General features: G+C 38.1%; 1 protein-coding gene across 13 annotated transcripts in view; it reads left to right on the top strand.

Annotated features, from left to right (window-relative positions):
- The first annotated feature begins 2,700 nt into the window (after window positions 1–2,700).
- Window positions 2,701–16,501, top strand: part of RAB3IP (RAB3A interacting protein) — a 32,590-nt gene continuing 18,789 nt past the window's right edge. For 2 of the 13 annotated variants that reach the window (XM_086884431.1, XM_086884429.1), the window contains exons 1-3: window positions 2,722–2,864; window positions 10,810–11,082; window positions 11,291–11,552. In XM_086884431.1, coding sequence (XP_086740557.1) covers window positions 10,835–11,082; window positions 11,291–11,552 — 510 coding nt within the window. In that variant the 5' untranslated portion in view covers window positions 2,722–2,864; window positions 10,810–10,834. Of the gene's footprint in view, window positions 3,440–10,809; window positions 11,083–11,290; window positions 11,553–16,501 lie in introns of all 13 variants that reach the window. The other 11 variants (XR_015285525.1, XM_023932050.2, XM_086884430.1 and 8 more) reach the window with 10 other exon arrangements.

Genomic DNA, 16,501 nt, shown 5'->3' with positions numbered 1-16,501 from the left:
ATTTATGCCAATGTACTGATTGGATTTGCTTTCAAAATGCTTAGCTAAACATTGAAGAAATATGCCTGAGTGGGGAACCATAGTTCCCACTACTGCTAGCACTGGTTCAGCTGAGCTAATAGAAGGAGGGGGGAGGAAATTTCTAAAACAGACAAGACTTACAGTCTCTGTACCTTTTTTTGTATATAATTGATCATTCTTTAGGTTTTCTTTCACTGTACTGGGGGGTTTCAATGCATGTGTGACTACTATTAATAGATTCATCCTTTGGCTTTCTTGAATTTATTGTTTTATAACATCTTGACAGAAAGGGAGGTAATAAGTACAGTTCATTTGATATTAAAAAAAAATAATTAAAAAACAAGTAAGAAGTACCATGGGCAAGAGTAGGTAGTGAGATTTCAAATTTTATTTGCTATATTTATACATGATATTGTTGGGACATCCTCCCCTACTAAACACTTGAACATCTTCTACCATCTCTTTCTTTTATTCCTCTAACCTGTAGGGGGGAAAATTACATTAGCTGGCATTTGTGCTTCTCTGTGGAGATGAGAAACGTTAACTAAATTCCGTCTGTCTTGGATGATCCTTCCTTGGATGAGCCTCAGACCTACACCACAGATGTAGGTCTGCACACAGGTCATACATGTCTTCAGTATTGCCTCCTGCCTCATCCTGATAAGACTTCCTGAATGGATCCTGGACTTGATTTGACATCTCAAACTTGGGTGATGGTCATTGGTGTATGGCAAAGCTCATTGCTATTGCCACCTGGCCCTGTCCTTGGCTGTGCCCTCATTGGTGACCTTGCCTCTCAGTTCATGATGCTTGGAGAAGTAGCTCTGCCCTGCAGCTCAGGAAAGAGCAAAGGGCTGGGTAAAATACTCTTCTAAAATATCTTTTATTTTTCCCCCAACCTCATTCAAAATACTCTTTCTCTTATTTATTACTCTGGATTTAATGAAATTTATTTTAGCTTTCAATATTAACCCTGTAAATTATGCTTTCTGTGGTTTGTTGCTGCCTGACTCTTTAAAGTATTGCACAGAGCAAAATACTGGAGTACTTTGACAGCATAAATCTGTTGGTGATTAATTTTAGCAGTCAAATGTCTTTGGAATTTATTGCTTTTATTTCTTGAACTGCAAGATGTCTAATCTGGTTAAGACAGCAAATTGTCATGCCAAGCACAGTCATTGTACAGGATTAAGAACTATTGGATTACAGATCCTAATTATAGACTCTTGTTGGTTTACTATGTCTTAATAGGTTGTTTTCAACTTCTGATTCCACTTGTCATCTCTTTTGCAATCATGTTTTTAATAAACTTTCTGATGCATCTTCTAATTTGTCAAACCTGTATTCTGATAGCACTGCCTGGATTCTATTTCATGTCAATATTAGCAAAGTAAATAACTTAAAGTTCAAGGTCTCTATACTGAACATCTCTGCTCTTTTGGGTTTTTTACATCAAACTTCAAGTTATACTGGTGTTTGAATATTTGAATATTCTACTTTTTGCACTTTGGTTTTTAGTTTTCGGATTGCTTCCAGAAAAGCTATAGATGATGACTTTCTGTAGCAGCTTTTTCTGCCTGAGCCCCATTGTAGTCAGTGTAGATTTACATACTGGAAAGTAAATTAGAAGATATATGTACTTATAGGTACTGTATTTACTTTATGATACATTTGACCTTTGATATAATCTTAGTCACATTATTTTGCTCTCAATGAACTTCCTGCTTGGTGGATGCCATGGGGAATGTGCCACCAGAACATTACTTGCCTGTGGCTATGCCTGCAGGACTGGCCGAACAGGATTCTTTCACATTCAGTGGAAAGCTGTCAAGATAATTAGAGTTTCAATTACTGACTGGAATGCGGCCTAAATTCCTTAACTGATGAATGGGACAAGGTCTTATTTACCTTAGTTTTTTGCTCAAGTTCCTCACCATGCAGCACACGGCTCAGTTCAGCTGCATTAACAGCAAGGGAAGTACATGGTCCAGCTAATATTGCTGTCCTTTGAAGCATAGTCTTTGGCACTGTAATCAGACCAGTGGTGAAACGGAGTCCTATTTATAGCAGCTTTATAACATTTTGCCTATCACCTTTAGAGACAGGACACACAGAACAGGACAGACCACGACTTCAAGGGCGCCAAGTACCATGCTCCTGTCAGGGTGGCAGTGGGGATGGCTTAGGCCAAGCCCAGACGAGACATACTAGTAATCGCTCTTTATCAAACTACTGGAGCTGGAAAAACACCTCTCCTTAGCAAATGAGTCCTTTTATAGCTCTAAATGTGGTCTCATTTCAGAAACTGGATGTGTACAGTTCAGTCTTTAATTAAGACATACATTAGGCAGGCTGGGAAACTGCTTTGGAGCAGTGCATGCCCCGTGAATGAAAATTGCTGGATAACCACCTGGTATTTCTTTCATTTTCCCATTTTTATTTGCTCGATCCCGTGCCTTTGTTACTGCATACCATTAAACACAGAACGGATGAACTTGTGTTTTTCACGGCAACAAAACACTCAGGGTTTAACAGCCCTGTCCTGGCCTGCTCCCGAACAGGAAAGTGTTCAGTGTTGTAACCAAAGTTTCGGTGTTGTAAGCCTCCGGCGCAGGTGACGAGCGCAGGCCCCGCGGGCCCGGCTTATTCTCTCGCCCCCGCCCCGCTGCCCTCACGGAGATCACCCCCGCCCCGCCGCTAGGGGGCGGCAGGAGCCGCGCACACCTGCCCCCCCCGCCCCGCTGCGGGCGCTGAGCTGCGCCGCGCATGCGCGGCCCGGCCCCGCAAGTCGGCTGAGGGGACGCGGCGACGACGGCGGCCGCTCCTCTCTCGAGGCTCGGCAGGTACGTGCGGCGGGGGCTGCGCGGCCCCGGTCCCGGCTCCGGCTCCGCCAGCGGGAGCGAGGGGTGGCTGCCCGGGCTGTGACTCTCCGCTAGTGCTGCTGCACCTGCCCGCCGACGCGTCTCCGGCAGCCTGTGCCCAGGCGGGCGGAGCCGGCGCCGGCGGGAAGCGCTGCCCCTAGCCGGGGCGCCGTGACCGGGCGCGGGCTGGCTGCGGCGGCTGTGGGTCCCTGCCCGGATGAACGTGGGAGCGTGGGGCCGTGCCGCTGTGCCTGTCTGCGGCGGGAGGGCGTACCTCGATCCGTCGGGGCTTGCGTGCGCACGGAAGGGTCTGTCGGCGGCAGGGATGCGTTTGTTCCCGAGTGCAGCCGCGGTCGAAGGGAAAACTGGGCAAAAGTAGTTCTCAAGGATGAGCCCGGGAAGTGCCGGGGGCACCTGGTCCGGGGAAAGCAGCGGCGGCGGACAAAGAGCTATCGCATCCCCGGGGCCGGCGGGTCGGAGCAGCTGCCGTGCTCCCCACGTAGTGCCTGTGCGGCGTCCGAGGGGAAGGGCGGCCCGGCGGCGGTGACCGAGTCCAGGTGAGGAGGGATGCGAGAGGAAGCTGAGCTAGTACTGAACGCTTCGCCTCCGCTCACAGAGCTGTCGGCAGGTGCGGATCAGGGGAGAGTGCCGAAAGGGGCAGAGAGAGAAGCGGGGAGAGGGCCGGGCAGGGCCCCTCGTGGGCTTCGCGGGTTTTACTCCCTTCGAGGGGCGCCAGAACAGCGTGGGCAGGGACCGGAGTGGCGTTCTGCGCCGTGGGACAGTGGGGCTGCACTCGCCTGTAGCGTTTGTGGTTGCTTTATGGTCTGTCGAGCAATATTGAGGGTCATACTTAGTCGCCGATAAGTGGTCTTGTTAGCTGAAGTAGTTAAGTAGCATATTTGACTTAGCCTTAATTTCTAATGTGGTTATGTTGGACAGTAAGGTTCAGAAAGTAAATTTTGGTTGCAAGTTAATTTCAAGCGATGAGCTATGTAGAAATTTGTGCTGCCAGAGTGCTGACATTTCTGCTGCTCCGCTGATTCCCCGGGAGTCACAGGGCTTTGAAAGCAGGAGAACACAGAGTGACCAAAGCTTTAATGATACCGTCAGAGTTTGTCTTGCTGACAAAAAGCTACAGTGTTTTCATGAGTTTAAAAGTGTTGTCTGTTTCGTTTGCAGATAGTGTATTGAGTTTTATGCTGCTTGGTTTGTTTGCTGTGTTCATTTTAAAGCATGTTCTTAGGAAGTCTCAAAAATAGTTATCTTGATAGATAAAATAATTAATGTTCTACAGACTTGCTGTAACTGAAATTATCAGCTTCTCTTTTGAAGCAGATGTAAGGTCATTCAGACTAGAAGTATGTATTGGCAGCTACCATCTGTTCAAATATTTGCATTTGTCGCTATAGGGCAAAACCTGAAATCTTGTTGCTTTAATAATTTTATTGTTGTTTCTATTATAGATCTGTTTAATGAGTTTTTGTAAGGGTTAAAGTTTGGCCTTCTGTATTTGTCTCTTGGCAGTCATTCGTCTGTTGTGCTTGGTTAATGTTACCTAGTGAGCAAAGAAGGATAAATAATTTACTGTTCTCATTATGCTTTTAATAAATAACAAATGGGAGGGCACCTCACAGCTGCGACTGGAATATCCATCTTGATATGCTATATTTAAAAGGGGAATTTCTTTTTTATGTAGGAGAACAGAACAGTCACAAGAAGCATTTTGATTATAGACTGATGCTATCTTCACAGCTTTTATTGACATGGTTTAAAAATTCATGTAAAATACCAAATGGGATGGTCACTCACTGTTCCACTTAGGTTTATGGATTTTCTCAGAAAAGCGATGTGTACTTTGGATTTTTATTTTTGACACCCTTTTTAATATGGTATGTAAAATACTGTCTTACTGTAACCTGTCAAGACTTGTATTAGAGACTATTAGCACTAATATGCTAACCATTTTTTAATAAATTAAGAAAATACTTCCTTAAATGCATTTGCAGTTATAATGTCAGGAAATTCATTGTAATTTTACTGAAGTTTTAAGTTTACTTACTGAATATTTTCAGTGTTAACTGAAAACGAGAGGGTCGTTAGGTCCAAGTCTTGGCAAGAATGACACTACAGTCATTGTGATCAGGTTTAAACCTGAGATGGGCTTGTGAAATTGTTTCCAAGATAAGGCAGAACAATGCTCTGCTTTAAAAAGAACAGCAACCGCAAAGAGAATCATATTTTCAGTTTAATTAACTTGGTTTGAGAGTCTTTGTGAACAGAACAGCGTTCTTTGAATGTTTGTTTACAATGAAAGTTTGTAGTATTCTTTGTATTTGCGAAGCACTGACTTTTCACTCTAGTAAGGGGTGTACTATCTACTAGACTCTAAGCCATGTTTATTTATAAGTTTCACAAGCACTTCATAAATATAGGTCATTGAATCTCGTGTGCTGCTTGTTTCTGTAAGAGAGACACTTGCTGTTGGTGCCTATATTTTTCTAGCTGAAGATACATCTATTATAAAGTTTTCAAAAGAGATTTTTTTCATCCTCAGTTCATCAAAACAAAAATCCTTTTAACTTCATAAAATCCTGCTATGAATTAGACTGTGTTTCTTTTAATACAGTGCAAAATAGTGTTTTCAATGCATAGAGTGAGAGTAAAAATAGAAGACCCACATCATAGTGTTATATGACAACACTAGAGGGAATGCAGTAGAAAAATACTCTCACATTAAACCAAGTGTGTTTCTGCTAGCTGTTAAATTCTGTAGACTTGTCAAACTTACAGTTTACCTCCCCTTTACTTGCCTAATTTATCATCTGTTGGTAAATACATGGTGTGAGGTCAGTTAAAAATAAAAGTAGAATATGTAAAGACTGGAGTAGTCCAGTGCTTTCTTACTGTCTCAAAAAAAAATTTTTTTTTAAAAATAGTTTTGGGCTCCTGGAGCAGATATTTCTATCATAATTGCTGAATTTTAGAAGTGGAAATTATTTTTTGCAAATCTTAAAGAAATTCCTATGCCAAATCTTGAATTGTGTTCATGCAATCAGCTGGCATTGGATAATGGTGTTTAAACTTGCTTGAAATCTCTGGCTAAGATTAAATATAAGATAATTTAGGAAGAAAATCTGCCAAACTTTGTCCTGCCTACATCTCATGAATATCTTATACTGGATAGATGTAATTGAATTAGTTTTGAACTTGAAAATAATGCCTGTATATGCATTACAACAATTGAAAATTTAAACTGCCTGTTTGCATCTGATAGGTCTGAAGTAGCTATATTCTACTACTTCATTGAACTGTTTCTTTAAAAGGTATTCATTAGTCCACTGTTCTTAATTCTCTACTGAGTTCTTTAGATTTTAAAACATATTACATTCCAGGCTCTATAATGCCAAATATTTAAAAAAAACCCATTTTTCCCTAAACTGACTGAGAAGAATGCAGGTCCAGTGGTGGACTAGTGGCAGTCATTTTGAGGAAAAATTCACTTTCCAGACTCCTCCCAAATCAGCTGAAACAGATGTTGGTGTCTAATGAAGTCTTTGAGACTGAGTTACATATTAAAAGGCTTGCTGCACGGAGGTTAAACCACAATGGCTAATAGGCATGTTCTTTTGATAAATACTAACTAGAATTTCCTCTTGCTAAAAATGTTTAGAAGTGTTAACTTTCTTCTTAGGGGATTTTTTTTTTTCTTCCTACTCAAGCAGGTAGCCATTCTGTTAAAATTGTACTCTTTTACTATTAAAGCTAAAAATGAGATTACCGATGTGTGCAGTGTTTGGTGTTGGCATTGCTTTAAATGGACTATAAAAATTAGGAGGTTGTTCAGAGTTATCTTCAAAGTGTCTGGTATTTAAAAGCAATCTGTGAAAGACAAACTCCAGAGTTTGTAGTAGGTGGTTTTCAACATTTTTTTTTTCCCAAAAGGAAACAAACCACAATAAATTACTGCCTTTCTGGGAGTCTTTTAGTATTTAGTTATTGAGTTCTTTGATTCAGAAAAGTAGCTAAACCCCTCTTAGAGTTATAACAGAAAAATCAGGTTAAGCATTTTGATTTTACTGTTATTAAAAATTTCAATTTCTGTTAGAAGCTTTAGGAAGTGTTAAACCAACTGTTGTTAAACTGATTTCTTTGTAGTACATTTTAGTTTATTATTAGAGAAAATAGTAGATTTGAGCACAGTTTCCTCATGAAGTTGTGGTAATTCAGCAGTGCAGGTGTGGCAGCAAAGAGGTAATAAAAAATGACATTTTGTCAGCTCCATCCAAATTTGCATTATTTCCAGATGAAAGCATAAGGAAATGAATTATTTTGTTGTTTCATCCTGATTTATTACAGTACTTGACATTTTTTATGTGATTCTAATTGCATAGTATCAACTAAGACAAAAATAACGATGTTGGGTAGGCACTAATGCGATTCTAAGCTTTCACCTTACATTAAGGTGGTAGAAAAAGTACTAAGAAAATGAATTATTTTATTTAACATGTGTGCTGCCCTGAAATGTCAGAATATCAGCTTTTGTTCACAGTAGCAGAACTACTACTAAAGAGTGCTGTGCCAGCAGAGTGTGGTTCTTTGCACGCAGTCAGCTTGGCTCCTAGTGAAGCCCTCCGATTACCATTTGCTCCATGTTCCTTCACAGCAAGGCTCTTGATCGCTGCCTTAGTCAATAATGTGAATGCTTCCTGCAAGCCTTAAGGAAGCCTCTAATCTGTAATGACACTGAAATTTAATGTGCATTTTTAAACCTCCTTTTGGTTACCATTACTTTGAGGAGTTCTTTCCTAAAAGAGAGCTTTTAATTTTACAACCACCTCGCTTTTTGCATGTATGTTTTGGTTTATTTATGTGTCTTCATAATGGTGTTGGTGAATCTTGAAACTGAGATACTTAATATGGGTTTCTTTGTCTTGTCTGGGTGGTGTACCCAGCTTCTGCCTGCTCACTGCCTAGTGAGAAGTAATCTTAGGAAAGAAGAAATTGTGAATGGAAAGTGTTTTACACAGATGGTTTGCTTATGAGTGCCCATTTGACAGGCTATGGGAAAAATATAGCTGAGGGACTTTATTTTTGGCTCTTCCAGGAATAACTTGTATAACTTTTTAAACTTTTTTCCTTCCTGTATCAGATGGAGCTTATTTTTTGATAGCTGAGAAGTTATGCATGAATTTATTTACTGTTTAGGCTGAGGTCAATATTTAATGTATAAGCAGAGTGATAGTCTTGTAACTATCCTAATCTTTTTGGTTTGAACTTTTTTTTTTTTTTTTTTTTTACTGTTAAAAATACTGCAGGATGTAGGCAGGTTAGGTGGAAAAGCTGTAGAAAAGTTAAGTAGAACATTTCTCAAAGGAGTGGGACCATGTAGTTACGATAGATTCCTCCCATCCATACTCTGAAGATACTCCAGGGTGAGTTGATGTGATGGTTCAGAGGGACAGCTAGAAATGCATTTGAGCATTTGAAAGATAATAAGTAGACTTTCAATTGTTTTTTATCTATTTGAGTCAGCATAGCCTTCTGGACTTTAGAGTGTACCCAAATTTGTGTCTGTTATCATAAATACATGGCATGGTGCATCTTTTAACCTGTTGCTTACTCTGTGTACTTAAAGTATTTTCTCCAAACAGAGCCCTAAGATTTGTACAGAAATAGTAAAATAAATTAAAAAAACAACAAATAAACTTTGCCTGAGCCTTTTTTATTCTTGGAAAAGGCTAAGTAGTTTTTTTTTTTTTAAAAAAAACAGTTTTTTTAAAAAACCCTTGCATAGCAAAGTTCAGCCCAATGGGGTGTGCAGCTTCAAGCAGTCAGTACCGGTGATAGGAAGTTCCATTATATCTCTACTAAATATCAGGGCAGACTGTGAGTTTTAAGAGTGACTAGGAATGCAGCTTTCAAACTTGAAATAGAAGCTAATCAACAGCAGAGTGTATGTGGCAGAATTCTGTTCCTCTTTTGGTCTCAGGTAGGTCTTAATTTCTGCTTCTGTTGTGTGGATTTGGGTGCACTTTCCTAGGTGCTACAGAAAAGGCAAGGCATCTAGGCAGCCCTTCTGCATCCATGTTTAGAGCCTGTGTCTTTTGTCAGTATTGAAGACTGGAATCCCAAGAATTAGGAAGTGTAAGTGACAGGTTGATGTTGTCAGTTTAGTTGTGTAGAGTATGGCTGGCTTGGTGGTGAAAAGAGAGTGGTGGGAACAAAGGAAGGGAAAGTGTGTTTGTGGATGTGACCTTGACTTTGAGATCTGTAACGTGGATATTTTCCAACTGGGGTGATGAACTATAAAGATGGCAGTATTTTAGCTTATTAAAGGTATAGCAATTATGTAATAATTGCACTGTAAACATTCATTTTTATTTGTCTACTTAACAAGCTTTATCATCATGTAGAGCATGTAATTATAAGGCTTCTAATAGTTAAGAAGAACTATAGGGAAAACAAACAGCAATATTTGCCAAAGTTACTTAAACTCAAAAATAAGCTTTTCATCTCCATTATAGGAAAGCTTCAAAGCCTAAAACTGTCAGTGTTTTTTCTGGGTGAATCATATTTGTACAACTGCTCTTGTGAGTTCAAAATAAAACAAATTTCTGCATAAAATTTTCTGCAGAAAAGGAATATGAAACAAAAACGTTCCTTTTAATTTATGTAAGGTCATTCTTGTCCCTAAGTCTGGGCAGTTTCTTAGAGGGAGGTGAGGTTTTTTTTACCTTTTTTTTTGTTTGTTGGTTTGGTTTTTTTAGCAATTAACATATTCTTGCTGTCTGAATGGTTGAATTTCTCTCACGCGTACCTGCTGATTTGGCAAAGCTCCTTGTTTCACACTGGTATGTATACACGCTGCAATCCTTGAGATGCAGAAGAGTTTTGAATAGTGTTCTTTGAGATTAAAGTGACCAGAAAGTCTTAAATTAACTAAAACATCACTTCATATGTAATTTTGGGATTCCGTTCTTGATGTCTTCCTGTGTGTTTTGTGAAGTAGCTAATGAAGTTGATGGCATCCTCTAGTCATGGTTGTGACTGTCATCTTTATAGATCTTCTCCCTGCCTTGTCTTTTCAAGTGTAGGATGCAAGCAACTTTCTCTGTAAAATACAATGTACTGTTTTGTTTAGATTTTTTTTTGAGCATTAAGTATCTTTTTGAGCCTTTTCTCTCTTCTGTATTTATGTAACATGGAATAGGTGGGAATTTTTTTGCAGTGAATAATCAGTGCTAAGTAATTCCTTCACAAATTTCTTCATAATACTTGCAACACACAGTTTTGAATTATGCAGAGATTTTTGTCATCTCTGATATACTGCTAGAAAGTTGGACTTGTAAAAATCATGTGTTGTCTGTGTTTTCTGTTGATCTTACGAAAAGCATATGTAATTAAAAAACAGACTGAAATATTGTCAGTTAAATTGCCAATTCATAGTACTTTCTACCTATAATATATTTCTGTTCACAATTCACTTATTTGCAATTGTCACATTCACTGATTTCTGTCCTAGATTATTTGCTTCATTGAGATAAAAAGTGGAAGTTTTAGGTTTAGAGTTTTTTTTCTTAGCTGATTCCCTGGTCTACCCCTCTTTCATGAATGAAATATATTTGTTTTGATATGAAACAGCTTTAGATTATATTAAAAATTACATTGTTTTGTGATGTTGAGTATGTTACTGATTTTATCATCCCATTTAGATGCAGAGTCTGCTGTTAGATCTTCTGGACTCAACAGTCCAATGGGTGTAAAAAACATTTTTGGTGGTTGAAGTTTGTACTTTTGCAGGAGTAGTCCGCAGTTTGCATTCTATCACAAAGTACTTTGAACATATTTGAGTGCTTTTTAAATTCAGGAAGCTGTCAGATATTTTTATTTCCTGTTTTCTTTCTGATAATGTGATTATTTCATTTAGGGATTCATATAATGAGGCTTTTATTATGGCCAGTGACCCCTTGGAAGGCTTTCATGAAGTGAACCTCGCTTCGCCTACTACACCAGATCTTCTTGGAGTAAATGAGCCAGGGACTCAGGAACAAACTACCTCACCCAGTGTAATCTACCGACCACATCCTTCTGTTGTGTCCACACCAATCCAACCCAACGCATTAAATGTTTCTGACCTTCCTACACAACCTGTTTATTCATCTCCCAGACAACTGAATTGTGGAGAAGTATCAGGTGTCAGGTAAATGCCATGTGTCTTTTTACTTAAATTGTTGATGTTTGTTGCATATAAACTATTTGCTTCATATAAGATACAATTTTAATAGTATTTACAGTGTTGTAATATTAAATTGTGTCCTTAATTCTATATTCAACTTCACTGCTTTCCTTTCTAAAAGACTTACTCTTAATGCATTATATAAATAAAAATTATATTGTTTTCTTTACAGCATCAATGTTACCGACGCAGTACTTTGTTCTACCTCTGGACCCCAGAGTGGGTCACTCAATCACAGTAATGCCAGGAAGGAGAGCAATAACGTAGAGAGAGAGCTTTTGCAGGGTACTACAGTAGCAGATGTTGCTGAAGGAAATGAAGATATTTTTGGGTTGAGTACAGACAGTTTATCTCACTTACGGAGCCCATCTGTACTGGAAGTAAGAGAAAAGGGCTATGAACGATTGAAGGAAGAACTTGCAAAAGCTCAGAGGGTAAGGTTCATTGTCTTGTTTTCTCCCTCTTTTTCTCTCTTTGAAGTGTTTCTAATACTGCAGAATGATAGATGGGCCAGAAGGTGCATTTGGAGTCTGCTTATTTCTTATGGATTTATTACGATGTAATTATGTAATGTAAAATTTTCTAAGTGCAGTGCTGATGTCTTAGAATTATTCTTTGATAATGTTTTTTTTTCTAGTGCTGCTGCTGCTACTTAGCTGTGGAAACTTTTGCTGCAATATCTGGTTAAACATTCTCTTTTTGAAATGTAGGCTTTCCTTCATTCTGAAATTTGAGAATAGGAGTAATTTTCTGTCTTTCTGTTGTTACTGAATAAGTATTTATAGACACTACCTTTCGAGTCTTTCCTCTAGAGCTTAGAAGTGTAGCATGTGTCATGGAATTTATAAATGCTTTAGAAACAGGAGTGTTTCATAGGGGAATGCCTGCATAGGAAACAACCTGTAAAAATGTCTCTAGTGTTCTTTAGAGTTCTGTTACAACACACTTCAAATTGAATATGGATACCTTTGAAGACACTGTGTCTCAAGTCATTAATATTTGTAAAGCGCTTTGTCTTGTTTGGATGGATGGTGCTATATAAATGCAAAGCCATTATTTATCATTTTAACATTTCTCTGTGCCTAAGTTTTTGAGTATATTTTGTGCTATTTGTATCTGTGCCCTTTCTTCTCCTCTAGGTGATTCCATTCTTGTTCAGGTTTAAGCTCATCTTGTGTTTGAACTTCCTGCCCTCTGTTTTGTTATCTTTTCTTGTTGGATGCAGTCATCATTACTGTCCCAGTAAACCTTAACTATGGATTCATACATTGCTTTTTCTGTTGATTTACTGCTGAGTGGTGGCTAATGTGTGTGTTTGCTTAGCTTTTGACCACTGAAAGGAAACATTAACACGAGCTAAACTTGAGGACCTTGCATGTGGATATATAATCCAAGCAGTTAAACTTGGAACCCTAGAAAGTAAGGGCTAATTAACATCCAAACTTTAGAAAAGCTCTTTTTTACAGTATACCAAATTATAGCTCATGTACTTGAAAATTACAATTTGGATCTGGTACTATAGCTTGGAATGATCTAAAAATCTTATTGCAATGTATACCACTTTGTCTCTTAAAGATTGAAATATTTCCTGTTTCACTCTGAAATTTTTTTAGGGCTGTTCTTAAGGAAATGCCATGAAGGCTGCTAGGACATACTTAACTGCATGTTATGTGTACTCAAACTCTTTGTGTGGTCTTAACAAAAGCAATTCAGCACTAACTTGAGACAGATGTCAGCATTCTTGCTAATTCTCAACTCTTCATGTGATTCTTACCAGTGTTATACTGCAGAGGTAACTTGCTTTGCTTGTCTTTCTAAACTTGCACTGTTTCAGGGTTGCTTAGTCACATCAGAGGGGTCTGTACTGTGCAACATTAAACCCTATTCCTTCCATTATACCCACTTTCTTCCTGCATGAGGACTATTTTTTTCCTATCCCTAACTCATTTCTAGTATCTTTCTTCCAAAACTCATGGCTGTTGACATAGTGCTGTATCCTGTCTGCGATATTCATATGTCATGCAATCTTTAAACTTCTGTTTCCAAGCATATACACTTCTGTTGACGAGTATTCAGTTCAAACCCTGTAGGGATGTAATGAATAGGGGGTATCTTTGTGTAACTGGTTGTCTTTTGTGTAATGGCTTTAAGTTCTCTGTAATTCTCTGTGCTGTTTACTAGTGAGAAAAAAGAGATTTATAATTTGCACTTGAATTTGGTGAGCTTATTGAGCCTGGAAACTTTACAAGCTATGGAGAATGAACAAATTAAATGCAAATTTGCTATTTTGCATTTTTCATTTGTTCCAAATTTCCTGCTCAAACTGTGTGCTATTGTACTGTACATTAAAGATTGATTTGAATTTGTTGCAGTTGTGATCACAAAGGGAACTAGAAAGAAAAAGGAAATTTTAAAGTTTAGGGATCCACTGATTTTTTTTTCGCTTTGCTTGGAGTGCAACTCTTTTCTTAAAGTGCTGTCACGTTTGTTTTTTTTTTATATTAGATAATGTATGTATGCCATGTAATTGTTAGACATTTCAATATTGTTTCTGAATAAATTATTCAGTAATAGAATAAGTATTTTTTTTCCTGCTTTGTGTGTGCCTTGGATTTCTTAAGACTACAGACTTCCTAAAATGAATGGCATTGCTGGCAAGATTGTTAAAAAAGTCTTTCAAAAATTCGTGTCTTGACAAGAGAAAAATACACTTTCTACTTCAATCTAAATCAGTTGCAGGATCAAATCATATCATAAGATAGGGAGGAAGGTTTAGTCAGAGGTTAAAAGCAGTGCTGAACTCTGTACTAATGGTGCATATACAGTTTTACATACTTTTGCCTTAAAATGCTCCCTGAATTAAAATTACAGTTTTTTTTCAATCTCTGAGACCATTCAGATAATTTTTTTGCTGATTTTTTCATAAAGTAGTAATTTCTGGCTATATTCTAAAAGTGGAGATGGGTAGTGTTTGCTTTAGACCATCTGAACCCTTCTTGTTTCACTGATCTTCTAAAGCAGCATCAGGGGAAGTGAGGTGGTGTTAAAAGACTTAGTGATGGTAATGCCTGGAACCTTATGTCCTCATGTCTCTATGCATTTGTATTTTCTCTGCCATGTTTGGATTGAGCTCTGTCACTGTGGTTATTGACCATAGGTCAACCACATGTAGATAGCTCTCCCAGAGAACAGTGATGGTAGTTTGATACATAGTATTTCTTGATATACAAATTTCGCGGCGTCCTCCTGAGGGAGTACCTTTTGCTTTTCATCTGAGTTAATCAGCATCCTGCATATGTTTTGGATAGCTTACCTGTTGTTTCTGAGCTTTAGCATTTGATAGTCACGTTTTTCTTGAATTTTTGTGTGATTTGACCCAAAGTTGTTTCCTTCTCAAACAAACGGATATTTTAGCCATCTTTGATGAAGAAAGAGCAGTCTGCCAGAGATTGTAACATGTTTGGTTTCCATGATTCCTATGGTCTTTTAGAGTAAGACCTGTACAGTTGTTAGTAACAAGTAAAGCCTTGTTTGCCTTTCTGTAGTAAAATGTGAATGAATTATATTTTCCTAGTAAAATTGGTTTGTTTCCCCCCAATACTCTTGTGAAAGAGGTGATAGTATAGAATGTACTGTCAATTTTAACATAATTTGAGAGCCTGATTCTCAGATTTAGAATTTTCTTTCAAAGGCTTCAATTTCTGTATACGTTTTTCATTTCAGAAACAAACTGAATGTTACAATTTGATCTCATGTCTTCAGATCTGCTGTCAAACATGATATTTTAAAACTTCGCATGGATTAATCAATGAATGGGTTCACAATAACTACCCAGGATTTCCAGTGGTACTATACAGTACTTTACAACATTTTTAAATTTCTGTTATTTCTTATAAGTTAACAATAAAATGAGGTGCGTTAGAACTGTACTGAAGCGTATGCTTTCAGTCTTTCCTAAAATCAAATTGCAGTTGAACTGTAAGGCCACAGGATTGTGATGGTTAAAGATGCATTGGTTCTCTGAAGGTGTTTTAGCAGTTCCTGGCTGTCTTTCATCAAAGTTTCCACACCACTTACACTGTTACAGTGCATTGTAGGCAGAGGAATTTTCTCCAGCAAGCAGAGAGAAGGCTACATGAAAGCAAAATAGAAACATCTTCACCCACACCATAATTCAATAGTTTGTGAAATGCTGCTAACTTTGGAAGGAGATTCTGGATCTTCAGATCACTTCCGTGTGGATCTGAATGCAAAAGACTGATTTTTATGTAGCTTGTTCAACTTGTGTGCTGGGTGAAGACCAGTCAAATAGGACTGCATTTAACATAATTACTTTGACAACATCAGAATTCAGCAGTATCCCACAGTTCAGAATTTAGGTGATATCTGTAGCAAATGTTCTTTCCTTGGTATTATGCATCTAGTTCTGACTTTAAATTGCTGAGCTAGATGTAGGATGATTTTCTTCCTAGAATGTAAAGTGTGAATGGTTTTGAAGCAGTAATTTGCAATTCTTATCTCATGGTTCTTTTAAAATACCCACCCTGTTGTCTGAGAAGATCAAAGAGAAATAAACAACAATATGAGCTTTTGATACAGACTTTTTTTTAACTGTAAGTTTTTTTTTTCTTCCAAGCATGTTAATTTTTTTTCTTGCCTTCTGTAAGTATGTTCGTAGTGTGCTTTATAATGGTTCCTCATCTTCCTGTAGTTACTTTTTCAGAACAGTAATGTGTAAAGGACTGCAGCATGAATGGTTAGCACACACAGTTGTCTTTTCTGCTTCTTTATTGGCTATGGCTGGGAAGTCTTTAGTAATGCCTTTAAGCCACAGGCACTAGTAATGCTTCTAATAACTTCTAAGCTTTTTGCTTTGGGCATTTTTCATTTCTTCCCTGCCTAAAAAAACTGAGCTTAAATTTACTTGACAAAAATAATGTCTTACATTATGCTTCTCCTGAATCATGTCATGGAAACTTGCCTAGTGTTTGACAAATCCAGCTAAGCAGCCATGCGTAGTAGACTGCCTGGTGTTGTCTTTTTGTTTTCATTAAGAAACTTTACTCATTCGCCTAAATTTTAATCTCTCCTAATCTTTCCAGTTGCAGGCAAAATGTAAGTGCTTTATGTAAGTAGTGTATTGGTAGTGGTAGGTGAACCTGGGGTAGTTTTACTTGCATTGTTAGTTTGACAGCTCTTGACCTGAGTATTGATACAACCTGCTTTTAAGATTTATCGATGTATATGTAGCATTGTGCTTACAAATCAGGGAAATAAGCCAAAGGAAATGTTGACGTTTCCTCTGCATTTACAGGAAAAGTTTCAACTCATTTTTGAGATTTAAGAATTTTGCATCAGAATCTTATATTTCCTGATTAAGAAC

Source organism: Cyanistes caeruleus, chromosome 4 (genome assembly GCF_971803275.1).
Source record: "Cyanistes caeruleus chromosome 4, bCyaCae1.hap1.1, whole genome shotgun sequence".
Classification (NCBI taxonomy): Eukaryota; Metazoa; Chordata; class Aves; order Passeriformes; family Paridae; genus Cyanistes; species Cyanistes caeruleus.
The sequence above is the reverse complement of the archived record's forward strand: the minus strand, read 5'-3'. Positions and strand labels throughout refer to the sequence as shown.